This window comes from Netta rufina (genome assembly GCF_964035555.1).
Source record: "Netta rufina genome assembly, chromosome: 12".
Classification (NCBI taxonomy): domain Eukaryota; kingdom Metazoa; phylum Chordata; class Aves; order Anseriformes; family Anatidae; genus Netta; species Netta rufina.
In genome coordinates, this window is record NC_140135.1 from 21595301 (window position 1) to 21611763 (window position 16463).

General features: G+C 41.4%; 1 protein-coding gene across 2 annotated transcripts; it reads left to right on the forward strand.

Moving 5' to 3' along the window:
* Nucleotides 1-276: 276 nt before the first annotated feature.
* LOC311213775 (heat shock factor protein 3) lies at nt 277-15585 on the forward strand. 2 transcript variants are annotated; one of them, XM_084294001.1, is made up of 13 exons: nt 277-491; nt 1374-1482; nt 3103-3230; nt 5794-5918; nt 6764-6839; nt 7548-7609; nt 8007-8088; nt 8372-8505; nt 9610-9855; nt 10915-11020; nt 11402-11467; nt 12615-12681; nt 13246-15585. In XM_084294001.1, exons 1-13 carry the CDS (start codon nt 372-374, stop codon nt 13575-13577), a joined length of 1653 nt encoding a protein of 550 aa, XP_084150127.1. In that variant the 5' UTR covers nt 277-371; the 3' UTR covers nt 13578-15585. The 2 variants fall into 2 exon arrangements, with proteins under 2 accessions (XP_084150127.1, XP_084150128.1); XM_084294002.1 differs by lacking the exon at nt 11402-11467.
* The last annotated feature ends 878 nt before the right edge of the window (nt 15586-16463 follow it).

A 16463-nucleotide genomic window follows, 5' to 3' on the forward strand; every position in this document is an offset into this window, starting at 1 on the left:
CCGGCCGCGGTGACCCGCGCCCCCGGGGCCGCCCCGCCCGTCCCTGCCCGTTCCCCCGGGGCGGCACCAGCCTGCGGGACCCGGACCGGGACCGGCCCCTCCCGCGGGACGCGGCCCCTTTAAGGCCGCCCGGTGACGCCGCCGGCCCCGCGCGCGGCGCTCCCCCGGGAGCACAACAAGCGGCACGCTCGCGGCGCGGGCGGGGCGGGGCCACGCGGCGCGCACCAATGGGCGGCCTTCCTGCGCCCCGGGGCCCCGCCCCGCGCGGCGCGCGTCACGGCGGCCGCCGGGGGCTCCGCCCGGCCCGGCGCGGCCCGGTCCGCCCGCAGCAGCAGCAGCAGCGCCCGGCCCGGCCCGGCTCCAGCCCCAGCATGCGGGAAGGGTCGGCGCTGCCCGGCGGCCCCGGCGCCGCCGCGGTGCCCGGCTTCCTGGCCAAGCTCTGGGCGCTGGTGGAGGACCCGCAGAGCGACGACGTCATCTGCTGGAGCAGGGTGAGCGCGGGCGGGGGCCGCGGGGTCCGGGAGGGGCCCCCAGGGGCTCCCCGGGGGCGCCGGGCTGGGCCGGGCCGAGCCAGCGGAGCGCGGCGCCCCGGGGGCCGATCCCCGCTGTGCGGTGAGGAGCGGAGCGGAGCCCGGGGCCGGCCCTTCCCGTCCCGCAGGAGGGGCCTCTCCGGGCGCGCCTGCCCCGGGGCCGTCCCGTGCCGCTTCCCGGCGTGCGGCCTGCCCTCGCCGCTGTCCTCAGGCCGTGCGGCCCGTGCTGCTCGTCCGCGCCGCTCTGCCTCATCCTCGTGCTTCCCGAGCAGCGCCGGCACCTGCCCGGGCCCGGGGCGCTGGGAGCCGGGAGCGCAGCGGGCCTGGAGCCGGGCCGGGCTCGTAGCGGCTCCGCAGCGTTACCTGGCTATTTTTAGCGGTGACATAGCGCGTACAATGGAAGAACCGTGTCAGGAGCTAGCCCGACTCCGGCCGGCGGAGATAAAAGCCCTCTAGTGGCACGAATGCCGTCGTGCTTGAGCAATATTTCAGTTTCCTCTGAACTGAGACAGAAGCAGAGCCATGGTTGCCGTTTTTTGTTTTTTGTTTTTTGTTTTTTTAGAGCTGCTTTTCTTTGGCTTTGGGTAAAGTCTTCAGGGTTCAAAAAACTACCCGCTATGCAAGAGGAGTGTTCCACGTAACAATTTTTGTTGTTTAGGATTCAAACTTGTTAGTACAGTCCCCAGTGCTCATAAATGACCACATAGACAGTACCCTTTCGCCAAGTGTTTTGCCCTTCCATGTCATAGGAACCGTTTCCATCAGTTTATGGTCTTGGCATAAAAGCAAAACCTTAAAAATGCTGTGCTTGTTCTCTCACTGTTACTTCGGCTTGCTTCCTAGAATGGTGAGAACTTCTGTATACTGGATGAGCAGAGGTTTGCTAAGGAGCTGCTCCCGAAGTACTTCAAACACAACAATATCTCCAGTTTCATACGACAGCTGAACATGTGTAAGCATCGTCTGTTTGTGTAGTGTGTGTATGCATGCTGCCTGCATTGCTGTACTGAAAAAAGATTGTCACCCTGATGGATCAAGCTGGACTAAATCCCTCAACTATGTTTTCTGTGCTCTACTTGTGAGCGTCATAGGCATGTTACATAATGGATATCCTATAACTTGTACAGGCAAAGAAGCTGGAGTGAGGTGGCAATCCAACACTGTGCAGGGCTGCAGCACAGCAGAAGTGGTTGCTTTGGAGCTGATAGTTTATGGGCCGTGTGAAGGTATAAGCTGTACAGGAAACAGCTGCCTCCTTTAGAATTTCCATTTGGAGGAAGAGGGTTAAGCCATTAAGTAAATCCTTTTCGGGAAAGGAGAGGATCTGAAAGATGTTCTGCATCTGCCTGTGTTTCTCCCATGAACTGTAACTATTTGGGAGCTAAGTGGTGACACCAAACTACAAGCTGTAAATAGTCTGCATGCCTTTACTTTGTTCAGTACAAATACTTCTTTTTAAAAAAAATCTTCGTATTTCATAATGTTAGAAGCATGTTTGGCTCCAATGAAACAGAATGATAGAATTCATCATGTAGCATTGGCAAAGAAAGCTAATTAACGGCAATGGATTGATAATAGTAACAGTGGCTTACAGGGAGTTGTTGAGAAGATTTGGAGGAACTCTGTTCTTGCCCAGGTTTCCTTGGTCTCTCTTAGCCAATGTCTATTCAGATTCTATGTTAGACATGACAGAGAAAGTGGTCGTATAATATCCTTGTGCTGCTGTTTGAGTTAAGAGTTGAGATTCCATACTTGTGTGTCAAAGGAGAGTGCAAACAAACAGTTGTCAGTTACCTTATGGTAAGGCTGAACGCTTACAATGCTGTCCTGAATGCTTACTCTTCATGTCCTTATTGGACTGATGGCCACATCGTTTTCCTGCTGCCCTTATCCTAAGCTTTGATTGAAGTTTTCTAATGAGCATGCTGTTGAGGTGCAGTGAGGCTGGAATACGTTAACCGTGTTAAAAACTTGCATGAGGAGAGAGATGCATTGGTCTGTCAACTAATTTGCATCTACCCTTTGGTATTTCAAGCCATTGTGGAAATTGGGCTGGTAATGTTGTATTTCAAGCAGGTAGTCTTTAACGAAAAAGGTACTGCATGTGCGTGTGTTTCCATAGGTCGAGGGCTAATTTCTCCTTGCATTGTTCTGTAGACCCTGGTGGTAGATGACAGCATTTGTTTTGATATGTAGTTGCCTGAGATTGTTAACGTGAAAGGAGAGGTGCAACGATAATATTTTAGTTGTAATGTCCTAATTAATCTCACTTTTGACTGTCTTCTGTGATTATTTGAACATTCTTGTCTTGCCATTGGATACTGGAAAGCCTCTGCCATGCATGCTGCTTGTACAGCCTGCAAGATTATTTGGTGGCATTGTAGATGTGTCCCCTGTCTATGACAATCGGAGCAGTGAAATGACTGAACACCAAAAGTTCCAGCACCTATTAACTGTATAGCTGTAGGTATTTCAGTAGTTCTGGGGTTTTCTTTAGCTATGTTCTATAGCAGTAAGCTTTACACTGAAAGAAATGACTTTTCTTTTTTTTTTTTTTAATCCCTCTCCACAGATGGTTTCAGGAAGGTGATTGCTCTGGAGAATGGTATGATTACAGCAGAGAAAAGCTCAGTCATTGAATTCCAGCATGCATTCTTCAAGCAAGGGAAGGCACATTTATTGGAAAACATCAAGCGCAAGGTATGGTCTATGCATGTATTTACTTTGCCTTTTTCCTTATGAAAAGAAGCTTATCTAGAGGAAGTATGGGGGTGTCAAACACTTTACAGCCAACAAATTCCACGTGAACCAAGGTTATGTGTTGTCAACTCTTTGTAAAAAGAGTCACAGAATGAAAGAAGTAAAAGAAGATACATTGTCACTTGGTGGTCATTGAAAATTAGCAAGGGCTACAGCAAGGGCAGCAGTAATCAGTTCATTTGGACAAGCTTGTATGATTTATATTGTTCCTCAAATACTATATCACCAATAAGCTACATCTGGTTTTAGCACTTACAATTTTCTTTTGTACATTCAGGCCTTGTCTGACCTGTTTCTGCACAGATATTTATCTTGTACTTGCGCATTTCAGCCCATAACATCCTGGCTGCCAGAGAAAGACACTATCGTGGTACATCATGTTGACATTTGAACTTCAGTCTTTTCTTTGGAATGTCGTAATATGGTAGCTACATTGCCCAAGTTAATGAAAGAACAGGGTAGGCTTGAGGATTAGCTGGGGAGCCATAATTGTGTTTTGATTGATTCTTCACTGTGCTGTCTCTGTTCAGAATCACAATTGGTCAGATACAGTTGCACGGTTGCTTCTCTGACACAGGCCTGTGCTTTTCCCAGATGCTGTAACTGCTAACTTGTTTTAGCTTGCACACCCTGCTTTCTGGTATGGTGAGACAGTCAGCTGCTGACGTTATGTATGGCACCATGTATCCCATGAGCGTTGCACTGGGTGGAGTATTCTAGATGGGGAGACAAAAGCTCTAGTTAGTGCCAAAGACATTCACGCAAAATGGTTGAACATGCTGGTGAAACATACTCTTTGTTGCACAGGAAGTGTGATTTTTGCAATGTCTGTTAGCTTTTCTTGCTCTTTACAGCCTGGAATTAAGTAATATTTCAGTTTGTGCTATAAACTGGCTTTCAGGCCTCCAACAGGAGTTCAAGTTTGAATGCAGGGCTTCCTTGACTTACTCTATTTTACTGTTAGGTCTAGGTTTTCTGCTGATGCGCGTCAGTCTTGACACCCTTATTATCTAGTTACAGACTCTGAAAAAAGTAGTTCCTTGTACTCGGCAGAATGGTTTAGTTTGTTGGCTCCTCTGTCTAGAGGCAGGCCTACGGTATTTGAAATTTCTACCTTCTGTCTGCATCTTTTGCATGTCTTTGCCATGGACAGGTGGTATGCTAAGAGGAATCAGATAGTCTTGAATTTCATTTGGGATAAGCATTGTGTGCCTTAGCATAAGGTATTATCTACAACAAACAGCGAAGGGTCCGAAAATGTAGTCAGAGAACTGTTGGGCCATTCATTCCATCCTTTGTAACACTGGACCAGAGAAAACAGTTATATCTGTGCAGTGATTGTTGAATGTTATAATTGTGTTGTTTTACCATGAATTGATGGAATATTATTTTATAACACAGTTTGTCAATTTCTGACCACTTAATGAACTGGGAAAGGGGGGGGATCTGTAAGCCAATAACCTGCATGGAAGCTATCTGACACTTCATTAAGCTAATGTCAGATGCTTCCACCTCTCTCTTGGACTTTAAGAGAATAATAAGTAAAATCATAGCATGCTGTAGGTTGGAAGGGGCATCTGATGGCTGTCTGGTACAACTTCATTTTATTTGATTATGGTCAGTATTTGGCTGAATGTTTTGCAAAATTATGTCTACAAAACCTGTACATACCATTCATATTTGTGATGAGACCTATCATTTTCAAACCCCTGAATTGTATATAAACCATCAATGCCACCACCACAGAGTTACTGAAGGAAATTAGAGAATTATGACTGTGGAAGTGTGAAGAGGCAAAAATGCGCTTTTTGCTTTCTGATTACTATTCCACCATCATTTGAAGAGGAAGCATTTATAGATTTTGCTGTGGGTAGAAAAGCAGTTTGGACCCTGACTTTCTGGAGACAAGCCTCTGTAATCTTGTAAAGTCACTGCGTGGAATTGTAATAGAGGAAACAACAGTATAGGGATCTGTGGTTCAGCTGGTGTAGGACAAATTTTCCAATCAGGTAGGTGTCATGTAAGTAGATTCCTGTTTTTTCCCCAATAACTTAATGGAAATTTGTTACTCCTGTGCTGGCAGATTTATCCGCAGTTAAAAATGAATGTGACCATACCCTCTTTTACTCCTCTATTACTTGTTTTGCTTTTGGCTGGTGGCTTACACTTTGACACTAGAGGGCAAGCTTTCTTCAGACATGTCAGAGAGAACCGCTTCTGAAAGGCAGTTTTCAACCACTGGTAGGGATTTTAGCGTGAATTACAATGGTGCCATTCTCTTGATTTCATTGACATCTTGTTTTTTTTCACATGGTTGAGACTGTCCTAAAGGCTGTCATGTATAACAATTGTCTTGTTTTATGGTACACAAGTTTTATATGATCTTACCTAATATTTTAATGGAGTTTTTACCTCTTCTACAGACTAATTACACTGTTCATTTAGAAAAAAGTATGAAAGGCACTGTTCTTAGTAAAGAATGTGTAACTTGATCCTATTTTAGGTATCTGCAGTAAGAACTGAGGATCTCAAGGTCTGTGCAGAGGATTTACACAAAGTACTCTCTGAAGTCCAGGAAATGAGAGAGCAGCAGAACAACATGGATGTCAGACTGGCTAACATGAAGAGGTACGCTCTGTTTCAGAAGCACTTAGGAATTGAATGGGGTTTATAGCTAATGGAGCTTGACTCTAAACGTGTTTCAATTGAAACAGGTGATGCTATATTCTTTTTTTATGAATCTGCATTCTGTGCCACACAGCATTTTGAATAGTTTGTTTTCATAATTCAGTAACAGACCAGAAATTCAAACTGGGAGTTTCTTGTCTATCTTGAGATGTCAATTTAGTTGCCATCATCTATAGTATTTTTTTAGGGGTATCAAATAATTTCCTGTTCTAAACACAAAACAGGGCTAGATGCAACAAGGGAGAATTAATGTTTGATTTTCTTTCTGATCAGAAATGGAATTTGTGTGTCCTCATCTCTGTTCCTTCATATGCTTTTTGCATGGGCACTGGTAGTTCACTCAGATCACTGGCATGCAAGTGGGTATCAACCAAAGCTCAGAAGATGAATTTACTCCCTCTGTTCATATTGTTTTGTTTGTTTTTTAATATTTTGAAACTTCTGAGGTGGTCTGTGTTACAAGTAGCCTGTTTCCAAACACCAAGTCTTAATTCTAAGCTTTAGAGGCTTTGAAGGAAGGAATAACTCAGATCAAGATTATTGATGGAGCAGCAGAGAATGAGAATGTGCTAATTAGTGAGCATTTGGTCCTGCTTGGTGGAGAATGGAGTTAGTTTAACCCAGGGCTTATATTAGTGGATCTGACTAACTAATTGTTAGTTATCCACAGAAGGAATGTTGCCATTGGTCCTGCAAGGTACTGTGAAAGTTTGAAAGCTGTGAAACTAAATCATATAAAGTAAACTCTGTTCATCCTCTGTCTTCTGATTTATTCTGCATTGCAGAGAAAATAAGGCCCTGTGGAAAGAAGTGGCAGTTCTAAGGCAGAAGCACAGTCAACAACAGAAGCTGCTGTCTAAGGTACCATTGCAGCATCTTCAGTGCTACCATCCTTATTCCTGCCTCTGTGATACTTGATGGCATTCTTTGCTTATGTAGAATGATAAATGACACAGAGCTGAACAGGCTATATTAATACAGCACAAAGAAAATGTTCACAGTTCCTGAGTGTCCAAGAAGTAGCACAGCAAAGAATCCCAAGCAAGGGATTTTTCCTTTTACTAAGGAAAATCTTAGTAAAAACAATTTTAATGTGTTGAAATCTCAGTGAATCTTATTTGGAGAGAAATAATTAAATCAAGTTGACCTGGGGTAAATGTGGGGCAGGAGTCATGGTAATGAGCAAGATATTGCAGGCACACAGAATGGAGCCTGTGAAAGAACGAACCAAGGCAGACTTAGAACATTCAAGAAGTCAACTTGGAACCTGGAAACAAAAGGAGTTGCTGCACTGGATCAAATTTTCTCTGGTTTATCCCTCAGCTTTTTCTGGTCTGGAGTTTTCCATAGTGACTTGCGGTGTTATATTACATTTTTGTAAAAATCTGTGCAAGTGAAATAATTTTTCAATGCCTTTTGTAACTTTTTTTTTCTTTTAACATAAAGGTACAAATGGATATTTAATTTACCTGTTAATTTCAATCACAAAAATAAAGTCTGAGTTAATAATTTAATATTCTGATTGCTAAGCTAATCACTTGGTTTTGGCTCTCTGTTTTTTCTTTTTAGATTCTTCAATTTATACTAAGTTTGATGCGAGGAAATTATATTGTTGGGGTCAAAAGGAAAAGGTAATTACTGGATAGGTCACAAACTAGTGTCAGATGTGCATTATGGGGATGAATCAACTTCTAGAAGCAAGATACTTTTCTCAAGGTGCATGATGAATATTTTTACATAGGATGGGAAGAGAATATACTATGCATTTTGAGGTTTGAAGGGAACGGTTGCCAGAAATGGTAGCTCTTTAAAAAAAAAAAAAAAAAAAAAAAAGTGCCAGTGTTACTGACTTATCGCAAAACAAAACGTGTGCTTAGAGTGTAGTCTGTCTGCAGTACGTTTAAATAAACAATTTCAAAAAAGCCACTTTTAGAAATCAAAGAGTAGTTCTTACTGTTACTGCACATATTTGGCATTGCTACAGCTGTTTACTACAGAAGTATACACTAAAGTCATACTTTGTCTCAGGTCTCTAACGGATGCTGCAGGTGCTTCACCTTCCAAATACAGCCGTCAGTATGTTCGCATACCTGTGGAGAGTGGCCAAGCAGTAAGTCTTTCTAGGGAAGGAGACACTGGGTTGGACAGGATGCTGTACAGTGATCTTGAAGTCTTCCTTACAACTGTTAATATTCTGATCTTATAATCAAATGCACTCTATTTTGAAATGGGCTGATTTAAAACATTGCTCTGTCTGCAAAATCCCACCAATCCATACAACTTGGCATAGATGAAATCTGAACGGGAGATAGAAGCTTCAAGAAGAAAGGAGATTAAACATTAAAAATAACAGACTTTTTTGGTTTATTCATTCTATTTGCTATATATTGCAGATGGCTTTTTCTGAACATAATTCAGATGATGAGGATGGAAATGGTACAGGTCTCATCATTCGAGATATCACTGATACCCTGGAAAATGCCACCAATGGTCTCCTTGCTGTGGCACACACAAGTGGCAGAGCCAGGTACGTATAGGGATGTGAAAGTTAACAACTGAAGCATAAATCCTAGTAGTTATGTTAATGTAAGTTACCCAATATGTTTTGGGAACCCACCTCTGAGTTTCTGCTCTATTTGTACATTATAGGTCTGTTTGTAGGCTCTCTAGACTAAAAAGTAGACCAATTTGAAATTTTTTAGTTCCAGAGACGCAATGTTGTGAGTTTCCCTCCCACTAAATGTCCATGTATTCTTATGCCCTCTTTGGTCTGTCAGAATTTAGTTATGTGAAGTCAAGCTGTTCTTTTCCATATGTCCTATATATGAACTCATTATCAATCTGAAGAGTTACAGAGCCGGTGTTTGGTCTCCATGCTGGAAGAAAAAAACATGAGGTTTTGTTAGCAAATTAAAAAAACAAAACAAAACAAAAAAAAATGTAAGAATTGAACCTTTTTTAAAAAATCACATTTTATTCTGGTCTATTCTGTATAGCAGGTATGAAATAAATGCAAATAAAAGGCTTAAAGGGGGGCTTTTCTTTATAGAAACTGAAAATGCGTGACTGTGACTGTCAGTATATAAAGGGGGGTTATAAGAGATGGAGAGAGATTTTTATCAGTGTCTCCAGTGGCAGGACAAAAGGTAATGGTTTTAAACTGACAGAGGGTAGATTTAGCTTGGATATTAAGAAGAATTTATTTTGTGATTAGGGTAGGGAGGTGCTCTAACAGCCTGTCCAGAAAAGATCATGGATGCCCCATGATTGAAAGTGTTCCACGTCAGGTTGGACAGGACTTTCAAGCAACTTGAACTAGTGAAAGATGTCCCTGCCTATGGCAGGGTGTTTGGACTGGGTGATCTTTAAAGGTCCTTTCCTACCCAAACCATTTTATGATTGTATGAAAATGGGGCGTTCTGCTCTGATACATGCTGTCCATAGAAATTGTAACAACTGATTCTTCATCTGCCTTTAGGAAGGCACTTTCTTTTACAAGACCAGTTGGTTATTTGAGCTCTTAATAGGCTTGACCTCACTAGGTATTAAGATGTAAAATACTAAGCTTCCAGTGAGCACTAACACAGTTGATATTCTCCTGTGTCTTGTTTCTCTGTGGGTTGCATTTTAGAGAGACACAGACAGCTCTGGATCCTGGCTTACCTATTTGTCAAGTATCACAGTCAAATGAGTTAAATTGCGTAGAACCTATCCCTCCAGTTCATATAAATGATGTCAGCAAATCCGGTGAAATAGGAAATGTTGCTGTGGAACTCCATGCTGCACAAGCTAATGCTCCAGAAGACCCTGCATCAGTGATTGACTCCATCTTGAATGAGAATAACTCTGGAAACCAAAGTGATCCTTTACTGGACAGGTATGCAGATCACTATATTCACTTATTTCTGGACACTTACGCAGTTGTCTTGCAGAATCTCATTATTAAACAGTTCTGTGTCATAGTTTTAGAGGATGTATCTAGCAGAACATAGTGAACTTGCTTTTCAAACATCTCCAATGAAATGAGTTTTCTCCCCCTTTTCTAATAGGTCTTGAAAAAGACAAGCATTAGCATAGACTAAAAGCAGGGCAAGTTCATCTGGAATCTGTTCTGTCAGCTGTCACAAGTTTGCCTTGACTTCTGGTATTTCTTTTGGAGCATTAGTGTGGTTGGTCTGTCCTGTCAGCCCCTGTATCGCCAACTACTGATGTTGCCAAGTGTGCTGCCCAACAGCAGATCAGACTAGAGATTTCAGTAGGGAACCATGCACCTCCTTGTTTCTTAGGACTGCCTTGAAATTGTACATTATTTGTAGCTAAGTATTCCAATACAGGAGTAAGCTTGCAGCACAGTGAGAAACTCAGTACTGGGCCACATGTGCCACTTCCTTTCTACTTCATTTATTGTCCCTTGTATCCTGACCCCAGTCCTTACAAACACATACAATTAGGTAACAATCTGGTGTTCCTGTTTCAAAATAGATACCTAGTGTTCCTTCAGATGCAGATTATCTGTAGTCCTTTGCTTATCATTTATTGTTCACAGGTAAAAGCTTTTGGACCTTATCCTAAACAGATACTAGTCCATAGACTGAATTCTGAGAACATTCAAAAGATATTAAAATGAAAGAGGAAATAGTTACATGAGGAGGATTGCTTTTTTGAAATGATAGCTGTTACGATACTTGCTGTACAGATGGCTTTCCTTGCATGTGTTCTGCAAAGAATTGGGCCATGGAAATTGATACAGCAATGTGGTTTTGTTAATTTGGCCATAAGCTGTTCTGGATTGTGAGCAACCCTGTCTGGCTGTCATCTTGCCCAGCAGCTGTAATAACCAACCAATTAGCAGCTTATAAGAGGTTTTTCCTGTCCTGTAGTGTAAAAGAAGACCCTAATTGCTGACTGTTGCTTGTGGTAATTTTCTTTTTTTCAGAGAGGAAATTCAAGATTTTCTTAATTGTATTGATGCCAGCCTTGAAGAGCTTCAAGCAATGTTGTCTGGGAAGCAGTATAACTTTGGCTCTGAAGCTTTCAGCGATGTGAGTGGCTTTTCATTTATTCTCGTTTCTGAAAAGTACAGTTTAGGTTGTGTTACAAGATTTTATGGATTTGTTCCATGTTGTAATGGGCAAGTGAGAAGAAAATCTTGAAAAGCAAATAGTTATGGATAGAATTGTACATAGTCATCCGAGGAGTCTAACAAAATATAAGGTAATGCTGAGAGCCTTTTTCAGTTTATACAGTACTTTCATTTCATATAACTTAAAAACAACCAACTTCTCTCCTTCTTGCTGTTTATCGTCACATCCTGATTACTGATCCATGTGCTTCCTTGGGCGGATGAAGTAGGATCTCTCAGAAGTTTTAATAACCTTATTATGTCATAAACTCTCCTATATATGGTCTGTTTCTGTTTTCAGACATTTAATCCTGAGCTGCCAGCTCTGGATATGAACTTGATGGAAACTCCCCCTGGTATGGAAAATGTAAGAGTAAGATTTGCTTCTGTGGTGGGGAGGGCTAAAGTGATTCTAAGAGCTAAACTTTCCTGATGCAGTTTAAGGGTAGGGACCAGACTGATAGCACAGGATGAAACTGACATTTTATTTAATCCTTATGACTTCATGTTTTCTGTTATTACTGTTGGTGTACAGGAATGTAATAAGGTTCTCAAAATAAGCTTCTTAAATTTCTAGCTGCAGTAACACACTCAGTGTGCTGATTTCAATTGATACTTTGCTTAGAATAACACTTTGCTTTATAAATGTACCTGAGAGCATAAGGAAGAGGGAAACACACTGGTGTTTGCTGAATGAGCTGTCTGCCTGCCCTGAGGAACTTTTTTAATTATTCCTGTCTATTAATTCTGTATCTTCTGTTTAGAAAGAACAGGTTGGAAAATCTAGTCTCTGTTTTTGGTCTATGTGAAAAGAGTTTCTTGTTTTGTCTTTTAGTCAAGTAATAACTACGCCTGGGATTGTAGTTCAGATTGTGTGCCTTCATCTGCTGGAAGGCTGAAGAAAAAGTATTAAACAAAGAAAAAAAAAGTAATGCGGTATGCAGTATTTATTCTAAACATGTCTGCATAAAACTTCCTCAGAGGACATGCTAAAGCTCAGTACAACTTTCCTTTTTTGGGCCCCATTCAATAGAATGTCTTATGTTACAAAAAAGCCTTGCAAGTGTCATTTATTTTGTAACTCAGCAATACTATTTGAACTAGGACTTCTCTGTCATGGGAGCTTACATCACAACTGAGGTAAAATCCTGTTGTGTTCGAGCAGTGCTTGTAAAACTTGATTTTATTGCTGAAATCATGTGTAACAGTGTTATTCCAACAAAGCAGACCATAAGAAAGCTTTGGGCTGGGTGGGTAAACTGAATATTTGCTAATCATGAGATTGTTTGGCTCTGGTAAGTTAAGTTTGTCTGTATTTCATCTTGCACTTTTCTGAGAGTTCCTGTTTGCCGGCCTCTGTGGAATAACGGGTTTGTGGGGTCAGGAGTTTACATTACTCAGCGGTGTCATTCCTATTCCCTCCTCCTTTCACCTTTAATTATGTTAACCAGCCAGTTAAGAACTGGATATTTTTGTTAAGCATTCTGTTTTATTCTTTGTCCATTTTGCTTCAGATTGCGAACTTGGCAGACAGCACTGAAGATCTAGGAGCAAGTGAGAGAGAAACAGCAGGAAGCAAAGGTGGGCAGGAAGGAACAGCTGTGACAATTCCAAACTCTTCCAAAACTATGTATTGAAATGGAATTTTTCTAGCTTGTAATACGGCTTAATTCCTTCTTTGGCCTGGGCTTAAAAAGTTCTTAAAGACTGGGATGTTTCACCGACTTTAATGAAGCTGTACCTCAATCTTACAGGCCCCGTTCTGTTCCCCATGTTGGTGTTAACCGTTCCTCTTTTCTTATATGTGACGGAGTGCCACAATAAGGAGCAGAACTGCAAATGTCATTGTGGAAGTATCTCGTATATGGGCTACAACACCCACAAATGAAGTGCTACTCATTCTACTTTAGTGATGCCAGTGCATGCAATATATTTAGTGGCCTGAAGTGTGTTTTAGATACTGATCTTAGCTGTAGGTCTTAGTCATTTCCAACTGTAGATGTGGTCTTTCAGAGCTCAGCTGTGCAGTTTTCTTTAGTGAACCAAGTTTTGAAGCACCTTTTCCAGTGTTCCTTGCATTCCTTTAAAGCATTTCACTTTAAGTGTCATAGGATCCTGGAGTTTAAAATGTTTGTTTTCCCTCAGATATGCAGCTGATACAGTACAGGGCCAATCCTCTGCTTTCATTATTTGAAGAACTACCTTCCAGTGAAGCCACAGGGAAGACAGAGAATCCAAAAGACCTCCTCTTGGCCCCGCTGGAGGAAAAACCTGCTCTCCAACCTCCTTCAGGTGGTGAAACTGTCTTGCCAGTAGCAGCTCCAGAAAACCAGGCAGAGCCTCCGGATGCTCTGGGAATGGGTGATCCACCTCTCCTCTCAGAAGATGGGAATGGAGAGTATAAACTGTTTCCACTCTTGCTCCTCAGTCCTGTTGCTAACTTCATAGAAGAGGCCTCTGAGATAGAAACTTCTTGAACTCATGTAATATGTATAACTGGTGTAGTGGTGTGAAACAGACAGCAAGGATAAATGGATCAGCAAGAAGTTTGATCTTCTCTCTCCTATCCTGCTTACTGGGTGTCATATTCTATATAGACAAGAGAAAGTTCTCTTTCTACAAGCAAGGAGTGCATGTGGAAAAGCTGAAAACAAGCTCAAAGCAAGAGATAATGGGAATGAAGACATGGGGAGGAGGGAAGCGCAACCTTTCTGTAAACATACCGCAATGTATTCCATAACTGTTTTAATCTGATATCCTTATTGCAAAAGGAAATCTGTTTGTATCCTGTTTGTAAAATCTGGCTGTTTTTTATTAGCTATGTAGTAATGTCGTGTGTAATGTTTCAAACCTGAGTTTTACTCTTTCTGAGATGTTTCAAGAGGTGGCTTGTCTATTGTTTGGATTTTTTTTTTTTTTAATTTGAGGTTTCTTTTTTAATAGTTTGTGGCTACAATTGTTTGCACCTGCTTAGATTACTTTCCTACTCCTAGATTTGCTCCTAGGTACAGGGAACATTTTTTCCTATGGAAAATTATATTTTAACTCTGGAATATTACTTTTTAACATCCTAACACGCATCCATTGCCATGGATTGTAGGTGTTGCAGTAGGAAGTGCTTGCCACTGTGCGTAATGCTGATTTCTCATGCACATTGTGTGGCAGCTCTTCTAGGGTAACTTGCACATAGGTCATTTGTTCTTGAAAATTGTGAGTAGAACTGATTCGTGAGGTGTCTACTGAAGTCTAGCAGCTATCCTTAAAATGTCTTTAAAAAAAAATAAATCCTTAAAACAAAAAAGGTATGGGGTAACTTGCGCTGACATAGGACATTCATTTTCTCTTCTGCTTGCAGTATGTAGTTGTTTATCTGACCTCACATGAACAGTGGACTTTGTCCTGCATTTTCTGCTCATGGGATTTTAAAGCTAAATTGACTAAAATCATTTGACTCCATTGACAATGAATGACAAACTGGTGTCTGCCTAATTAAACTTTTCCCAGAATTCTGTCCTACACTGTTTTCCAAACTTCTTTGAACAGCTGTAATGTAGACATCAGCATTTATCCACTGTGTCAGTGGGACAGCAAGTGCTCTTTCACTGATACCAAATCTTTAACAGTCTATCGCAAGCCCACACAAACCTGAAATTTGCCGTAGTCATACAAAAATGTTGGGGCTTGAAAAGGCCTGGAGACAAGTAGAAAAAGAGCTGTGTAATGCCATATGGTATTTTCTACTGCTGCAATTACTTGGAAAAAAACAGTTTTAGGAAAAAGTCTACCTACAGGCTTTATTCTCTGAAATTTCTGAACTAATAGTTCTTCTATGCTCAAGAAACCAAGTTATTTTGATATACTGAAGCCTACAAGATAATGCATGTTATCTATGCTGGCCTGGCTAGATTGGGTTTGTGCTTCATTTTTAAATCTTTTGAGTTGACAAGGGAGGATCTTTCTACTGAGTGTATGTGTGTGTATACCTGTAACACCTTCAGTATTGTTTTATTCCATTGTTTATAACTTCCTCGCCTCTATGACCCTTCATGTTCGTATTTGACGAAATGCCTTTTGTCAAGTATGTCTTATTCTAGTCTGTCTCAGTCTTTCTTTTTGCTTACTTTTCTTTCTTGAAACAAAGGGCTGAATGGTCTTAAGTTTTCCTGAGCTGAGGGAAAAATGAATTGGGTTCTGGTTGGTTTTTTTGTTTGTTTGTTTGTTTTTTTATTCCCAAAGGCCTCAATTTTGCCAAGAGTGAAACAGTAAAAAATTTAGAGACTTCTTCTGCAGTGTTTTGGCAGCATAGTGCAGAAAACAAAGTTCTTTGAAGGGCAGATTTTCTGTAATGTCCATTTCCTGGATAGGTTAAACTGAAGAATAATTCTTGTAATGGATTAATGTCGTGTTCTTCCATGATGGAATCTGATCTCACTGCATCTTGCCATCAGCTGTTTGATTGAACTGCATAATTTTTTTTTTTTTTTTTAACACAATTCGTCTCTTAAGAAGTTAAGAAACCAAGGCTTAAGAAAGCTTCAAATAAGAATTTGTGAATCTAAGTCTGGTTTATGTACTGGTCTAAGAAACATGTATTTGCAAGTTTGTTTACAAAAATTGCAATGAAAAGGGGAAGGTTGAATAGCAAGGAAAAACACCATCATGCACTGAAGTAATTAAACTATTGAATTGCAAAACTGTTACGGTGTTTCTTGTATGTTACTTTGACGTCTGTTCTTTGTTCCTCTTTTGCCAACACATTTCCCAAACCAGCTTACTGAACTATCTATCTAGAAGGAAGAACGTCAATGCTCACTAACCCATTTCAATATGCAGCTGCTGCTTGTTCAATAACTCGTGTACTAAGGTTAGCCTGGCAGCTGCTTGCAGAGATCTGAGCCTGAGAAAGACGGAAGTTCAGATTTATTAACCCATAGAATCAAAGCTTATGGCAGTAGGACTGACTGCCACTGATTGTGTTAGGTCAGGTCACATTTGCAAGTTTGTTCATTGCCTTTGTATAGTTTGCTGGGTGCCAGCCTTCACATCTTAGCACTGAGGGGACCTGATACTAAGTGATCTTTCATAGACAAAGATTCTTAGGCCTTCTGCCTGTTCCATCACCAACATATTTTGCTGTTTCAACAGTTGGGATGATTCTGAATGTACTTATGTACAGAGTTCAATCATGTTTGATATTTGGGTACATTTGCAACACAAAAAATGTTTCAGCCCTTTAGAGAGGTGCATGGTCCCAGAGGATTCAGGATCCAGGGATTTCTCACCCCTCCTTTGAGTCCAGGTTGGTCCTGTGTTGCAGGATCACAGCTTCTGCCTCATACCTGCTGTGCATGCTGCCTGCTGTG

Coding starts and splice junctions, on each gene's coding strand:
- LOC311213775 (XM_084294001.1), top strand. CDS start 372: ATGCGGGAAGGGTCGGCGCTGCCCGGCGGCCCCGGCGCCGCCGCGGTG. Junction 3,231..5,793: donor TGGAAAACATCAAGCGCAAG/GTATGGTCTATG, acceptor ATCCTATTTTAG/GTATCTGCAGTAAGAACTGA. Junction 9,856..10,914: donor AGTGATCCTTTACTGGACAG/GTATGCAGATCA, acceptor TCTTTTTTTCAG/AGAGGAAATTCAAGATTTTC.